The sequence below is a fragment of the Hirundo rustica genome, chromosome 7 (genome assembly GCF_015227805.2).
Source record: "Hirundo rustica isolate bHirRus1 chromosome 7, bHirRus1.pri.v3, whole genome shotgun sequence".
Classification (NCBI taxonomy): domain Eukaryota; kingdom Metazoa; phylum Chordata; class Aves; order Passeriformes; family Hirundinidae; genus Hirundo; species Hirundo rustica.
The window spans coordinates 6,214,142-6,231,224 of record NC_053456.1 but is presented as its reverse complement, the minus strand read 5'-3'; the positions used below and the strand labels follow the sequence as shown (position 1 = coordinate 6,231,224).

Sequence of the window (17,083 nt, the reverse complement as noted above, 5' to 3'; positions counted from 1 at the left end):
AGAACAGCCTGAGTCCTCTTCCCCACTGGGCAGAATCAGACAGCTCAGTGAACACAGATGGGTTTTCACAGGAAAACGGTACAGTTAAACTTCAGAAGCAAACTGAAGCTTTGTGTTTGTTTTGAGCAGACAGACTCCCTGGCTATTCTAACCAATACGCTTCATAGTTCCTTAATTTAAAAAAATTGCACTACTGTAATTACCTTCTGAAAATAATGTAAGAAAACCAAATCAAAACCGTTTTACCTGGTGGAGAGGCAGCAGCAATGTGGACTCCTTGTAAACTGGTAAACTTCCTGCAAGTTACTGGAAATAAAGGATAGTATAGGTTTTACTTTTCCAGAACAATTACAGCAGACTTGCTACCTATCGAAACACCATAAAGGTCTTCCAGATGTTCATTATTCGCAGGGTTTCAAACTAAGTTCTACCGCTCTGCAGCTCCCACTAAAGTATCCTATTAAGATGACATTCAACACAAATGCATTTTGCATTTTGATTTATGATAATTATTTTCTGTTAGCTAAGAAAGGCTGCATGAAAGGATTCAGAATACAAAGGAATCGGGGCCTCCATCTGAATTCTTGTTCTTGTGCAGTTACTGCGAATAAATCAAGCTAGAGCATGAGTTAGAATAACTCCTAACAGAATTGGTATAAGTACAGTTATTACAGACATGTATGCACAAAACCTGCTGCCAAATGTAGAGTAAGAAACAGCATCCAGGATATTTTTTTGTGGACAGGAAATTTAAATCAGTAATTTTGCTCCTGATTAGAAGGACCATTTGCACATCCCAAGTGGAATATATTACTGGTTCTGTATGAACAAAGGTAATTAAATTAAATTCATTCCAGTTGGCTTAGCTAAATAAACAACTGTTTTGAAACTCAAATTCATCAGTAATGTCTGTGACAATGAGCTGTGTTATTAATCCACTTAGCTTTGCAAAGTACAACTGGTCACAGTGTAAGATTTTCAAGTTAATAATTTGGAGAAGATTCCACAGTAAATTAATTACAACAGACTCATAAGCAAAGCTGCTAAGTGCTATTCCTTGAATTGTGTGAGTTCTAAACAAAGTTTAACTTCTCCATTTCCAGTACTTTACCTGACTGACCTTTAGTAAGATTGTTTTCTAATGGAGAAAGCTTGTCATAAGTCATTAAAATTAAGACTTGTTCAATGGCAGCTGCAAAGATGATTTGCCCTTTTGTGAAACTCTACACAATTTATACACCTCATCTTCACTGACCTTTCTGTAGCATAACCAATAGATGACTTCTCTGACATTTAAAAATCAAGGTAGCAACAATAACACAGACCATCCACACCATACCTCCTACTGAAAGCTTGATTATGTAAAATGTTAAACAAAAATTAAGTCAGGAATTACAAATATGTATGAATATTAGAACAACTACTGCAGAACCCAAGTCAGGAATTTCATCCTTTGCTCTTTGGTAGCAATACTTACAAAGCATTTTAAATTTGGAAACCATCTCTCAGGTGGAGTCTACAAAAGGAAGCTTCAGATAGACTGGCGCCTCTCCAAATGCAGGGAACATTCTCTGGCTTGGGAGGACGACAATGTGGAGTTCAAGGAAGTGAATAATCTGTGAAAAAGTATGTCTCGAAAGAATTCCAGATGTACTCTGACTTACAGAAACACTCAATTTCTCTAAGTGTACAAAAGTTGAGCTGTTCACAGCATTTATAAATAAAAAAACCATCCTGAAATAGGTTGACTTGTTCTGTTTGTTATTCCAGAGGCTGGGTCAGGCAGGAAAACACATGACTTGCTCTCAGACTCACTATCCATTTATTTTCTGAAAATATTATATATCCTTTGTGTATTCCATGAGCACATGTAAACTTGCAGCCATTCTCAAATAGTAACATAAAATAAAGAGCAGACCTAATGGCTTTTATACAACCTTCCAAAAAAATGGGGAGAAGATAGAAAATAAATTTAAACTTTAGACAGTTATTACATCAGTAAAGAAAAAACAAACAAACAAACAAACAAAAAAACCCCCACAAAAAAACCCAAAACAACCAAAAACAACAACAAAACCAAAAAAGCCTTATTGAGTTGTTATATTGTGAGGATACAAAGCAAAAAACCAGACAGATTTGTATCTAATTTACTTTGAGAGCTTTATTTCAACCTATTTTAACAACTTCTTACGAAGATTTCTTGTTAAGAATGTTCTCACCTGCTTCCCTACCTGACACTCACGTAAATTATCAACTGGCTGGTCTCTCCAGATTTTTAAATTGCAAGCATCCAGTCACTTTATCTTGGAGACAGCACTTCAGAATATTCAATCTTGCTGACATAAGTTAAAAATGCAAAACGGTTATTGCATAATTTATTAAAACGTTTAGAAAAACGACACAATTTAATGTGACACTAAAATACTAATTCAAAGTATCCCGGTTTCATTAAAAACGTGCAGTTGCCAATAAAAAGAGTCGTGATCTGTTAAAATATTTTCCTTTAAGTAAACAACTAAGGATAAAAAAAAAAAAAAAAATTACTGCGGCACTTGATAAAGGAGAATTTTGTTTTTAATTGCATATCATAATGCTGAAATCAATCAATACACGTTTGGCAGCAGCAGGGGCTGTGCCTGCAGTCAGATCCCGTTTGCAGGGCAGAGCATTCCCAGCTCTCAGAGCAGCTCCTGTCAGGGCGTCAGGCGTTTGGGATCCCTCGGGAACATGGAGGTCTGCCGGACGTTGTGCAGCCCCAGGTACAGCATGGTGACTCTCTCCAGCCCTAGAGCAGATGAGAACAGCCCATCAGCACTGCCAGCCTTTGTTCAAAAGCCCAAAGGAGCTGCAGGTCCTTCCCAGCTGGAGCCAGCCTCATTGTGCAGGCACTTCCTGATCCTGGGGGCTATAAGCACCCCGGCCATGGTGGGTGGGACCCAGACGCGGACTTGTTTTTAAACACACCTCCTGTGTTAAGGTTTCCACCTGGAAGCGCTTGAACCCAGTGTTAATTCTCATGGTATCTCCTGTTTGGCTGGTACTTTGCCATAAGGACCATCGACTCTGAAGAAAAGATGCGGCTTAAGCTTCCTTTATATAAGTTCTGACTAAATTATTTTGGATTACCTGCAAATGTTGCATTCTCCCAAACAGATGGAGAAGCAAACAGTTATTTCTCCTCACTGCAAAATACCTTCATCAAATACACAGAGACCAGTGGCTGCTGCTATGATGGTGACTTTGATAAATCCATACATTACACATTATTTTCTTGCTTCCTTAAATTTTCCTCATTGGTCAAATTTGAAAGTGATGTGCCTGGCTAGTGAGGTGGCATTTTTTCTTGTGATCACCATCCTTTCAAACTCACCAGGCTGTGCCATTAGTATTTTGCCTATTTATTTTATGATGGTCCTTAAATTTGAGCTTCTCTCCTTAAATTCTCCAGGATAACAGCCCCATAAATTTACCTAACGAGGTCGCTATTCAGAATTTTATACTGAACCCTGCTTGGGACCGAGCAGTTTAAGTTAAGCTCGGGTTAAACAAAAACCAGACACTTACCTATTCCACCACCTGCGTGTGGAGGCGCACCAAACCGAAAGGAGTCAATATAAGCCTTTATTTTCTCCAAATCTAGAAAAGAAAAATATTGTTTTCTCACCTTCTTAATGAACTCTGAGCCAAGGATAAAAGTGACTGCAGGACTACAAGCACAACAAAAAAATTACAAACTAGCAGTGGGGTTTTACTTATTGAATGTGTAAATTGTCCAGAGCTATCTAGAATTTATGACTGTAACAGTTTTGTTATATAATTTTATTACTAACTATTCAACATGGTGACACTGGAAGACTCACTAGTTTCTTAATATCCCACTCTAGATGGGGTAGATGGAATTAGATGGATTAACAGTAGGAACGAAACAGAACTCTGATTTTGCCACCCATATAACAAATCCTTCCCCAAATTCTTCCTTTACAGGACACAAATAAAGTAATGACTTAAATTCTTTTAAATTGCCTTGTTACCAATGCCATGATGCTTGGCTCTTTCTGTCAGCAGCTGGGGGTCGTGAATTCTCTGAGCTCCAGACAAGATTTCTTCCCCTCTCATGAACATATCATATGAGTTAGAGGTTTTCTGGAAACACAAAAAGGAGTTTATTTCCTACCTATAGCTCCATAGTTTGCAAATATTTACCTCTCAATAACTTTATTTTCTGATATCCAAAGCTGTAAAACAAGCTTATTTTCTGCTAAAGTGTCTGCTGCCCTGGAAGAATGTTTTTGCCACTTTTCAGTGATGGCAGCAGTGTTTGACCATGGAGAGCTCTTCATAAAGCTCGCCCGGTTTTTGCTCATTTCTTTCTGCTCTGTTTTCGTCAGTGAATAGTAACTGAATACATCTGACAAGTCATGTAACCCTAACCTGATCTTGTTATCATAATTTTAATTACAGCAAGGCTGGAACTAAATTATTGAACTAAATTATTAAACCATTCAATGATTCTATGGTCATGTTAATACACTTTATTATTAAGTTATCCCTACCTGGAATAATTTAAACTAAAACCATTGACAACAATAAGGAATTTTACTTACAGGGTTGGCTGGGTCTGGCATTGTATAAAAAGGCCTCACAGCAAGAGGATATTTGTCAAGAATATAGAAGTCTGTGTCATACTGAAAAAGTAATTTAGAACAGTTAGCACAAGAGAAAATTACACAGAAAACAAACTGCAAGAGAAAGACAGAACCAGTGAATCTTTGAAAAAAAAAAATTAAAAAATTCCCAATAGCTTCCCACAATATTGTCAAGTTATCAATGAAAGTGGTGCATTTCATGGTCTTTCTCAGTTTTTCAATACTATTTCTAGTGTAAACTTACAAATGCTGAGCAGTAAAATGTGTTGCTGTAACAGGTACTTTTCCCCCCAAAGATCTCATCTTCTATAGATTTTGTTAGAATCTGGTTTGCCTTTCTTTAAAAAGTTTCTTAAGAAGTGGCTTTGGAATGTACTAGCTGTTTGGTGTCCTCAGTACAACATATGATGGAAATAAGTATAAAAGACTGAAAATGGTTTGAAACTGCTTATTAGTGACAAAGACAAAACTGACAGTAGATGAAATACATAACACCAAAATGGGAATGTGGTCAATTGAAAACTGGTAATCACCAACTCTTCACAATTCCTGCATGTTCTGAGATACTGTTTACATGTAGGTATTTACACCAACCCTGTGACTCCACAATATCAGGTTTCAGATTTTTTTACTCTAAAATAATGGTTACCTTTTCCTTTACCAGGCGTCCCAGAAGCTTTTCATTAGGTGTGCTGAAAAAGATTATCATCATTAAAATGAAGTGATTTAAACTTGTACTGATGATACACTTCACAAAGCTCAAAAGACTACAAGCTACAGAGCTGCTGCACCCTGACCCGTAGAAAAATCTAGTACTTGTTTCTGACTGTTTTCGGTTGTGCACACAGAAACTGCAGAAATAAAGGATATTTATTTCTTTCTAAATCTTTTGTATTGGTCCTAGAAATCCATTCAATTAAGTGGTACCTAAAAATATTTTTGCTCTCAATGTAACTTCCTAGTTACCATATTGTGATCACTAAAGAACTGTGTACTCTATTTCCTCTTGCCATACATCTTGTGTATAACACAGCAAGTGAGAAACACATGAACAGTTGTTGAGGAAATGATTTTCCTCCATCAAACTCTTAGGATGAAAACTTTATTTGATGCACAGATCATTTAACTTAAAATCACACAGTACCCTAATGGTGCTGCATATAGTATGGGGAAGAACAAAACTGTTTTGGTTCATTAAATATCTTTAGTAAAGTTTACATATAAACTGCTAATTAAACCATCTCTCAGTAAATCAATGGGAATTCATCAAGATTGTTTAATCACCTTCCTGAGATGTGGAAGGAAGAAATGGAAGGGTGTTATTTGAAGAAAAACCCTTAAGGCAACAGAATCTTTTTGTTTAATCCTATTCAAAGACATATTGTAATCCACATGAAGTACTGCAATTGCTGGACAAACACACACTTCCTTTCCTCAGAAGGTTCAAGTTGCTCTCACTTTATGTTGTCAGTTATCTTCTGTCAGATTTCAGAGTTTGTACCTGTAGTCTGCATTAAAAGAAAGGATTATTTGCACATCCACTCATTTACTTGTCAGGAGATCTGGACAAAAGTGCTGTTTATTCCTCTAAAAGCTGTGGTTCCTTATTGAGGGCTGTCAGGTGCTCAGTACAAAACCGACACTTCACTGCCCCTTTCCCAAGACTGGCACAGTTCTGTCCTGCCAAATACCTGAGATCCTCTTCATCACCCATCTCCACACCAGCCTCCCGAAGCATGGCCACACCCTCACGGTATTCCAGCCTCAGAGTTGGCTCCAAAAACTTAAATGGCTCACATGGGAACTGTTTGCTCACTGTCTGAATTTCAGTTTGGAATCTATAAAGAAACAAGAACAGAAGCCAAATACAAAAGAGTAAAGCACTTGCACCTAAAAATGATTTTGCGATCTTGCCACAAGAGGTCCCTCTTGCAACATAAGAACTGTATTAAAACCACTTCTGGAGAAATTTTGCAATCCTTTCAACGAAGTTAATGCATCTACTTCACTGATACTAGTACTTTACTACTTCTTCTGTTAATCCTTTATGTAAGAAATAATCGACTAGGTCAAATTCTCACAGTAAAGTCACTGAAATCAACCCTTTGATTTGTAGTATTTACCTGGGTTTTTTTTGATTTGAGTAACATCCAAATATAAACAAGAAATTTCCTTCTGGACAAACGAAGATTTGCATTTCTGCTGGCAAATATGTCAGTCTAATTTGTAAGCAAATGGAAACCACTTCCTAAACTTCTAGCCTGGCTTTTTAATGAGTTAGACTGTGAATAATGGCAAGTAATCCTTGCTGTTATCATGGAACAAATGCAGGCTGGTACAATCACTTTTATTCAAGAAAACATTCTTATACAGTAAATATTAAAATAATTTTTGAAACAGAAGAATCTACCAGTAGTGGCACAAAAATAAGGACATTTTAAACTAAGGATGGGTCATTTCTCTTAGGATGTCCTTTTAATAGCAGACAGCAAGTTTCTTGGTGCAAGCCAGCATACTCCAGGAGATGCTAAAAGTGGTTTGCTGGTCTATGGCTTGAGTGAACTTTAGAGGTGAGGCACAAAGAAATAGTTAAGAGCAAAGCAAAAATATGTTTCCAAGTTGTGTTGTAAATCAGATTACCAATGATTATGTTACAAACTGAGGATAAAAGGACTGACTACTTCATTCTACAGCTCACGAGATATCAAACAAAGTTGCTCATTCAAAGAAGGAAATGCTTTTATTACCTTTCCTGAAGCCCCTTGAATATCTGCACCAAGGTATCTGCAATCTCATCTACCACTTCATGATAGTGATAATTAAAAGCCATTTCAATATCCAGACCAACAAACTCAGTCAGGTGTCTGTGTGTATTGGAGTCCTCAGCTCTAAATACTGTAAAATTAAACAACAGAAATTCTAAGTGACGTGAAATTATCATTCCAGTTGGAAAAATAACAATCATCATTTGGCTTAGATGGACATGAAAATTCTCACTGAAAGATACAAAAAGAACTAGCAGCCTCAGAGCACCTTTTGTAACAGTGATAGCATTACTGCAGCTGTGGTACTCAAAGATACAACCCATAGAGAGGCAGGATCTCTGCTCAGACCAACACACACAAGTGGAAAAAACAGACAAGCTTTCAAGCACACAACTTTCAGATTTGAAAACTGCCTTTTTCAGAGGAAGTGGACTTGTACATGTGTGCGTCTTCTGGGATAGATACGTGAGTCTAATATAAACATGTCTTCCCATAAACCATGACTCATCTGTTACTGCTTACCAAGAAATTTAAGACCTTCTGAATTACCTGGAATTCTTTTTGTTTTGTTTTATACACTGTTATTGACTTGTTTTCAGCATTTAGAGGTTAGGTAGCTCTAAACCATTTGAAGTCTTCAAAGAAAACTATTGCATTGCCACCTAAAGAAGCCATGTCCTATCAGCTTTTGAGAAAGAGAGCATGGGACAGGAAATTATTCATTTTTTATTATTAACTGACAGTTAAAAGTAAGCTTGTTCTAAGTAATGCTGTTCAGTACACGAACAGCAGCTTCTCTGCCAACATTACTGTCATCAGTCGCCTCAACTGAAATTTGGTTTGGCAAGTGGAAACTACACCAAGTGAAATGATTCAAAGCTTTACTCTGTGTGTTTGTGTGTTATCTTTCTTGTACCACAGCTGCTAAAAGCCACCAGGGCACACTTCACACGTTGCACAATACAAAGCTTTTCTTACCTGGCCCAACGCAGAAAACCTTTTCAAAGTCAGCACATATACACATCTGCTTGTACAGCTGTGGGGACTGAGCCAGGTAGGCACTGGTTTTGAAGTAGGATACAGTAAACACATTGGCTCCTCCTTCACTGGCAGCTAGAAAGCAAGTGCTTTTATAAGGTATTATTGAAATAAAAGTAAGCAGTTATTAAAATAAAAATGTAAAAGATCAATCAGAAGTAGAATGATAGATTATTGGTCTTACATTTAAAGATCAGAAAGAGATTTTTTCTTCAAAGCATATTAGAGGAAAAAGATGTATTTGCATCCATCCATTCATGATAAGGTAAATTTTGCAGCCCAGGACTGTCAAACCTTGTCTCGAAAATCTGCAAATTTAGTTGGGGTAGTTTAAAATGCCAGGGGGCCACCGCAGAACCTGAGATCAAAGAGCATTTTCTGTTTTGCCAGGACCATCCTCTCTAACTGAAGGCAAAAATATCTCTCACAGCCCACCCCAGATTTACCAGAGGGTATGAGCCAAAGCTGTAAAGCTTTTTCTCAGTTTGAGGCAGCTACAGGAACAAGGATCACATGTCTTTCCCTTACTGCAAAGCATCTACCAAAGCTGCACCACTTCACTTTGCCAATTCCCAGTATGTGACATAAAGAGGTGCAGTGGTCTAACACACAGAACTTTTAAAAACCCCAAATCTTAAAACAGTTATGATGTTTAAATTGGAAGTTTAGTAAGGATTGCATTGACTTAACTTAGTTAATTTTACAAAATATGATCTCATCCAAACAATGGGATGCTTGCTTGCTTTCAGTGGGACACTGCACACTTCCTCAAAGGTCCTACATAAGTAACTTGGAGCCTTTTAGCACTTCATACTATGTATCTGTCCCCACAGGAAAAAGTTTTCCAATCTTCTAGTTCAATGACACTTTTCATGTTGAAAGAACAGTTGCTTACATGCATTTTGTCAAAAGCTCACTTTTTATCTCAATCGAGAGATTTCTTCCAAAAATATAAACACAGAAGCACAAAATTCTGTAAGCAGGACCTGCACTTTATAAATATACACACAACAACACAGTAACAGAAATGTTCTGCTCTGATTTTCCATGCTATGTATCTTAGTGGCATCAACAATACTTCAAAGAGCACCAATAAGATGGAAGAAAAACCTCCATCAGTAAATCAAGCCATTGGACTTCTGAAAACAATACAGCAAATCAAAGAACCAGAAGCAAAATCTACATTTCAGACTTTAAGGCTGAAGCTGTTATTCAACGTTTCCAAAAAGAAAAAGGTCTACCACATTCTCATTGCTAAAGAAGTGACAAATTGTGCCATATACCATGTTTGTTGCAAGATCTTTATGATGGAATCTGCTTTTAATCTAAATTAGACTGCTGGGTTTTTTTAAATACTGAGAATGACAATGCTCAACACTGAGAACACTGATTTGAAGAACAATGCATATGATCAGAATTAAACATTCATATGCATTGCAAACTACATAAGTCAGGTATATATATAATTTTTCTTGTCATTCTTTTAATAGCCTAAGTCAGGACACAAGTAAAGATCGATGCTGACACCTGCAAGAAGTTTGCTATGTTGCAAGAAAGCGAAATTCAAAATTTCTCAGCTAGAAAGAAAATGTATGTTTTTTAAATAAAAACTTACTAAATTTTTGTTAGCTAGGTACACTGAGCAACAATAAAAAAGCACACCTGTAGCTGCTGGATCACATATACAATACCTGAAATGATTTTGGGAGTCTGAATTTCCACAAATCCCTTGCGAATAAGAGTTTCTCGGAAAAGCTGACAAATACCAGACTGAAGGCAGAAGATTGCCTGACTAGTGGAGGTCTACAAGAAGAAGATAAAACAATGAATCCTATGTTAGTTTTTCCTGACTCTATTACTTCTTCTGGACAGCTGGAAGGATGAACTCCTTCCCTCAGGAATACTTGATTATTGTATCTGCCTAAACAGTGAAAAGTGCAAATCCATAATTGTCTGTTACACAGAAGGAAACAGGAATGGAAACCAGAGAAATTATTAATTTCAATTTATAGCATAGTCAGTTATAAACGAGGCACTACAGTCATTTCTATGTTTAGAAAAAAATACCTGATTTATGAGATGTGCTTCTGCAAATAAAGGTTTTATAGTAAGAAATTGAATAAAAGCACTAAATCTATTAAAAAGCTTTCAGCACACTGAACTAGAACAGCTGCAGGACACACAGTGCATGATAAAAGCAAAGCCATTAATAACTTACATAAGGTAGAAATATCTGTCTGTTAAAGGCTACCAGATACAATGTTTTTCATGTAAAAACACAGCCACATTACCCATGTACAACACTGCCACAAATACATGCAAAACCCAAGGTCTACACTTCCAACATTTAAGCAACCCACATAACACCTGTTGATATGAACTGCCGTTCTTTTTTTTTTTACCTTACTTTAAAAGTGAATTTAGCTGAAAACCGAAGTACATTTAACTGAATTGAGAATTTTCTTTCTGTTTATGCACGTGACACATTTGAGCTGCTCATCTGGGTTAGCAAATACCTACACTAAACATTCCTGCAACACTTTTGGCATGAAGAATAAAACCACCTTAAGTGACAGCTGCAAAGACTGCAAGGCGTCAGGCACTGAAGCCATATCTGATTTTGTGCTTTCAGCATCTCAAACGTGAGAGTGAGCAGGCAAAGAGGGTACAAAAAGACCAAGGCGTTCCTGCAAAGGAGCAAAAAACCGGTTCTTTACGACAACCTGCGTCACAGCACTGTTTATTTCTCTTTCTGAACAGCACCCCGCTCTTCAGTTAGGGTAAGAAAGGCCTTGTGGGCTTTCTCACATGACTCCTACCAAACCACAAAACAAAAACCCCCAACCAAAACAAATTATATAAGCAGCCAAATTTAGACAGACGGTAGAAACGCTGAAATAAAGCTACATCCATCATCTCTGCAAGATAAAGACATCCTTTTACTGACAAACCCGAAGAGAAAACTGCGAAAGTACTGCAGATCTGTAGCTGTTTAGAGTTATTTGGTGTTTTTGCTGACCAATGAAGTATTTCAGGCAAGCAAGTGGTTGAGACTAGTAAATAATAGCAGTTCTCACTGTCTGATAAACCACGTATCTGTAACAAACCACAGCCGCTGCTCCAAACCTTCAAAATGAAAGAAATTTTGAGGTTTTGAGCAACAGTTACAGAAGTACCCTAAAAGTTTTTCACCTTTTTCACATTGGTCTCCCAGAACCAGACATATGGTAAGATTCTGCCTGAGTTATGGGCCTAATTTGACAGTGTTGCATCCAAGAAGCAGGATGATTGAAAGGGATTTTTTCTTCTTAACCATCTCCTACTTGAAAGGTGAAAGAGGTGACAACTTTAAGTCCCATTTCAGTTTCCCAATAAAGTTTTTGATGAAATGCTGATGACACATCCAAAATTGCTAAGAGATGTGTTACATTAACATAAAGCAGGACAGAAACAATGCCTCTTCCCTTGGTGTGAACCAACAGCAGTTTCATGCCAGAGCAGGTGAGAACGCAGCAGTAAGTCAAACAGCCCCAGGAAAAAGAAAACTGGTTGCTAAACCCAGTCTGAAAGCAATTACAAGGTCTGACCAAAACTGTGGTCACAGCCAGTGAATACCTAACACAGCTCTCCAGTAACAAAGGTTGGTCAGGCACTAACTCCTCCTGTCCTCTGTGAGGATGCTGGGCAAGGATTCTGTCTTCCTAAGCCATCTACAATGATAACTTATGCTTAGAAACAGCATTTATGAAAGCAGCCAAATTCACAGAGCTGCACACTGAAGCTTTTATTTAACTGCAGACCAAGAACAAGCAGCAATTCTCCACACCTCAAATTAGATCTGACAAGACCACTCTTCTTTCACCAAAGGTGGCTGAGTTTCAGTGTCCATTCATTCAGAGACTGCCAACATGGATAACTGTTGGGAATTTGTGATACTGCAGCCTCCTTGTAAGAATTAAACAGACCCACAAGACATTTGTCATAAACTCCTAAAGAACCGCATCTGACAAATTGCAGTGGAGTCAAATCAATGATCTCAGAAGTTTTACGTGCCACTACAACTTCCAAGTATTTTTAAAATGAAGAAAAAACTTTTCAGATTTAATAACATTCTTTGCACTGGTGTGATGTTGAGAACACAAAGAGAATAAATTCATTTGAAGAAAGTAATTCAGTAACTGAGATGCTCGTATACATAATAATGTTTGTACAATGGTAAGTAACACAGTCACAATTTGAGCTCCCACACTTAGATACAGTACAGCAAACTAAAGGCTGAGACAGCTGCCAAAATTAATTGGTTTTTACTTTTGCCTTAAAAGATTTTGCCATGGCATTCTTTTTGTGTAGTGTTTACTCCAATAGGAACCCTTTCACATACATACAGACAAACTATCTTATCTGAGACTGGCAAAGATAGTATTGCTTCAAGAATTAATCAGAAACAGAAACAAATGTATGACACTTAAATGCCGTTGCAGTTAACAATGTTTATGTTTTAACTCAGTCTGCAAAGTTAATTTTACAGAAAAACTCTTTATTTTCAATAATCACCTTCGCTACAGACAGCAGAAGAAAAGTTTAGGGAACAGTGCTGAAGTATGAGTTTCAGTCATAACCTCACTCTAATTTCACCTGTGTGTTTATTACTCAGATGCCACGAAGGAAGATATTAATGATAAAACTGAGCACTGTAAGATTATAAAAACAATTATCACCTTTCATTTGGCACAAGCTGCAGTGTCAGAGCAACAGCCACACGTGCTGCCAAAGGTTTTTCAGTGGAATTGACGGCAATTCACAGCAACATGGTCATACCTCAGAGAGGTGAGACTGACGCATACACACGAAAAGTTGTGAACTTTGTTTTTACTCTCACATCAGCTGCAGAATTTGGTCTGCTCTCACCTCATTTTTGCTTTTCTGTTTGCCTGCCGTAGCTACCTAACTTCCACTAGGAACAACCTTTAAACACACAGTTGGCTAAATAATGTAATATACATTCTTTTAAGTAATATTCATTATTTTAAATGTATAATGAAACTTGTTAAAACGTTAAAATCTTAAACTAATTTGCAATTCCTCCAGTATATATAGGACAAATGAAGGTTTTGCTAGGAAATGGAATTTATCTTAAATAACTTTTTTTTTAACCCCAGGGTGACTGAAGTCAACTTTTATTCAAATTTCAGCATTACTTATAGTACAAGAAAATATGAACATGGAGTTTGCAAATAACTAAATAACTGGGACTGTGTATGTACACACTGCCAAATCACTGTCCATGAACTGCAGTTTATTACAGCTTGGATTCAGTCAGGAAGAACACAGCTTTTGCAATGGAAATCGCATCCAACACAACGAAATCAAGCTTGAAGTAATTGAGTATTTGGAAAAAACAGTGCATTAAGATCAGTGTACAGCTGGATCATCACATAACACAGTCTGACATCCATAAACTACTAAAGACGCAGTTTAATGTTAATGCTCTACCCTGAGCAGCATAAACAGGGTAATACTGACCCTAAAAAGGCTTTGCTTTGGTCTCAATGAGCTGGGCATTAGCACACACAATTGTAGCAACAGGACTGACAAAGGCATATAATTCAAGTCACATTTGGACAGATAACTGTTGAGATAAAAGTCCTGCTGAACACAAAAAATGAACCAGAGCAAGGACATCAGTCAGGTCCACTGTAAACCTGGGTGAATCTGAAATTGCTTCTTTCTTCAGACTTTTTCAAAGACAAACTGAGAAGTAAAACCCAAGTCTTCACTAGTCTTTTCTTCATTACTTTTCATTTACCACAGAACTTCATGAACTATAGTTTCTGTAGGTCCTTTTACAGACATGGGGAGTCTACACACCACCATTTTAGAAAAATCAAAAGTAAGTATCTTTTCTTAAGAACAGCAGAAAAGATTTAAAAATGCAGTCAGTGCTCTACTTTGCCCCTTTTAACTGTTGCAATAAGTGAATGGTAAATCAACCATCTCTATGGTTTGGTTTGATTTTCATTGAGCCATTGTGAAAAACAGATACTTAGGTCAACAGTGGTTTCCTCACAGTTACCTGTGGTTATGTGAAGGAAAATCTGGTCTATACAACGACTGTTTTCTTCTTACTAGCTTTCTTTTCACTAAAACCCCAACTTTTCTACTCCAAGGGTATGATCTGTATTTTATGAGTTAACCTGCCAGGAACAGGTTCATTCTTCTCCAGAAATCACTCTTAGGAAATGATTTTCAAAACCCCCTAGCCCTAATTAATCACCATTTTCTTTCCATAACTCACAATAATGACTACAGCAGTAGCTTGGCATCTTGGCATTTAAGTACTTCCCACCCTCAACCTTAAAAAACCTAAACTACCAGGCACTTCTGTCAGCAAACAAAATGCAAGATTGCTAATAATTCACTGCAATACTCAGTCTATTTCCACATGTACACAAGAGTGGAAGTCTTGCAATCTTTGTAACATACTTTGCATCTTTCATCTCCACTAATGTAATTTCCTTATTATTAATTACACTCCTTGTATTGCTTCATAATCAAACCTTCCTTGGTATCCATCATAGCTGCATGGAGTGATGCTATTTTCAGAAATCCATTTTTTTTCATTCATGTAATAATTGAGTTTCCCAGCTCCACTTTATCATGACTTGGCCCTATCCAGTTAACTCCTTCGTTAATCACTTTTTAAAATTAGCTAATTACTTAACTTTAAATACTGCACTTAATTGGACAAAAATAATTTTAGCTGCATACAAATGACTTTTTTTAGTCTGAGCCTAGCCAAGATCTGTGCATTTAGTCTGGTAAATTTTTCTCAAAATAACAGTGTCCCTATTTTTGATGTTCAGTGACCGCCTCCTCCCTTAAAAAACTGGGGCACTGAGGAAACCAGAGCCTGATACATTTATCTGTGGCTAGACTTCCTCCCACACTTGTAGGAACAGATCATCACAGCATCTCCATTAGAACTATTCTGTTAACATTTTCCCTGTTGCCCATGATACGGTTTTCCCAGAAGGAACAGCTGTAGGAACAATGGTTTCAGATAACACATCACGTTTGCAATCCTCCTTAGGATATGCCCACTTATGCAGTGCACTGGAAACACTCAAGGCTCTTTGAAGCCCCATTTGGACTCCAGTAGCTCCAATCTATTGGAACCAAATCACTGAAAATCAATTACTACTTTTTGGGTTTCTCTGTATTCCTACTCTTGTGATTCCACTACATATAGTGCTTAGGATGTAGATATATATATATGTATATATATATATAAATGCATGTGGTCTCACTGAAATTTTCCCTTTCTTCATTAAAAATCTTTTCTGCTTATTCAGCAGTCCCTTTAAAAAAAGATTAAAGTAACACGTATTTAGAACCTACTTTTGTTCTGAAACACCTAATGAAAGGTGCAACAGAAAAGACACACAGAAATGTGACACAGTTTGAGACAAACTTTTCTTGTGCAGAGGAGAAAGGCAAGACTGACACCCAAGCCTAATCATGGGCAAGCTGTGGCCAGATCACACCCAGCAATAGGTGTGTGCACAGGATGAGACATAGACAGTGCAGTACTGAGAACTGGCATTTCATCCTTCCACCAGTTGTGTGAAAAGCTAACCTGAACTCCTGTTCAGCATGGAACAGCTGCTTAGCACCACACTGCAGCAGCTGCTGGAGCTAAGGAGAAAAACAGCTTCGCAGGAGAGTTAAGGCTCAGAGCTCAAAACAAAGCGCCAGACATTGCTGAAGTGAAGAAAGGGTGTCCCAACAGCGGTTGGGACACAGAAGAGGTTACAGCAACATCCACTCAGGTCAGCAGTTGCACCCTCCAGGCAGAATACTGACAACTAATGCCCTACTGCTGTACTGACAAAGATACTTCAGAAGTACTGAGAGGGTCATGCTGAACTGGATGTGTACATGGGCAGAAGAACTTCAGTCCAGCCCTTTCCATTCCATCTCTTGTGTTTATTCTGGCTCGAGTCTTCCTTCTTTTCCCATTACTATCCATCTTCTTAATCTTTGCTACGCAGATGCCCTCAACTGCATCACAGCCAAGGATACCTCCAAGCCATTTTCACCCAGTATTTTTAAATGTTATTTCCTTTTGTATAATCTCTCTGTTCTCTTTGGGCCTCATGGCTCCTTTCAGTTTATTATACAGGTGTTTCTTCAATATAATGGATTTTCTTGCCATTTCTATAATGGTTTCTCTGGAGTGCTGTCGGTTAATTTTATTCATCACCAGATGTTCAAATAAAGCTTGCAGCTCAAGCACCCCAGATTTCTCCCCTTCTATTCAGTACACTGCCTCTGCACTACCATAAACTGATGGTCCTTCAAACGATTTTCACTTTCAATCATTAGTATAGAATTATTTTCATTAAAGGCTTAATTTAAGACAGATTAAGTGACCAATATGATGAGATACTGAGTACCCTGAAAAGTAACCACAGACTGAAGTTAGTATTGTACATTGGGTCAAGTGAAAAGCAATTAACTTTGGTACAAGCGAAAAAATTGACACAAGCAGTTTTAGTTGCTGAATTAAGGCGATCAGATGTTGAAAAGCTGTATGTATCTCAGTGCCAGAACTTTTCCAAATTTTCCAATAAA

The 17,083-nt window shown here is 37.5% G+C and overlaps 1 protein-coding gene across 1 annotated transcript in view; it reads right to left on the bottom strand.

Moving 5' to 3' along the window:
• Positions 1–2,143: 2,143 nt before the first annotated feature.
• Positions 2,144–17,083, bottom strand: part of DARS1 (aspartyl-tRNA synthetase 1) — a 36,571-nt gene continuing 21,631 nt past the window's right edge. Inside the window, exons 8-16 of the mRNA XM_040069995.1 lie at positions 10,141–10,252; positions 8,390–8,524; positions 7,394–7,541; positions 6,338–6,484; positions 5,296–5,338; positions 4,605–4,685; positions 4,032–4,143; positions 3,565–3,636; positions 2,144–2,785 (exon numbers count right to left, since the gene is read on the bottom strand). Coding sequence (XP_039925929.1) covers positions 2,694–2,785; positions 3,565–3,636; positions 4,032–4,143; positions 4,605–4,685; positions 5,296–5,338; positions 6,338–6,484; positions 7,394–7,541; positions 8,390–8,524; positions 10,141–10,252 — 942 coding nt within the window. The 3' untranslated portion in view covers positions 2,144–2,693. The remainder of the gene's footprint in view (positions 2,786–3,564; positions 3,637–4,031; positions 4,144–4,604; positions 4,686–5,295; positions 5,339–6,337; positions 6,485–7,393; positions 7,542–8,389; positions 8,525–10,140; positions 10,253–17,083) is intronic.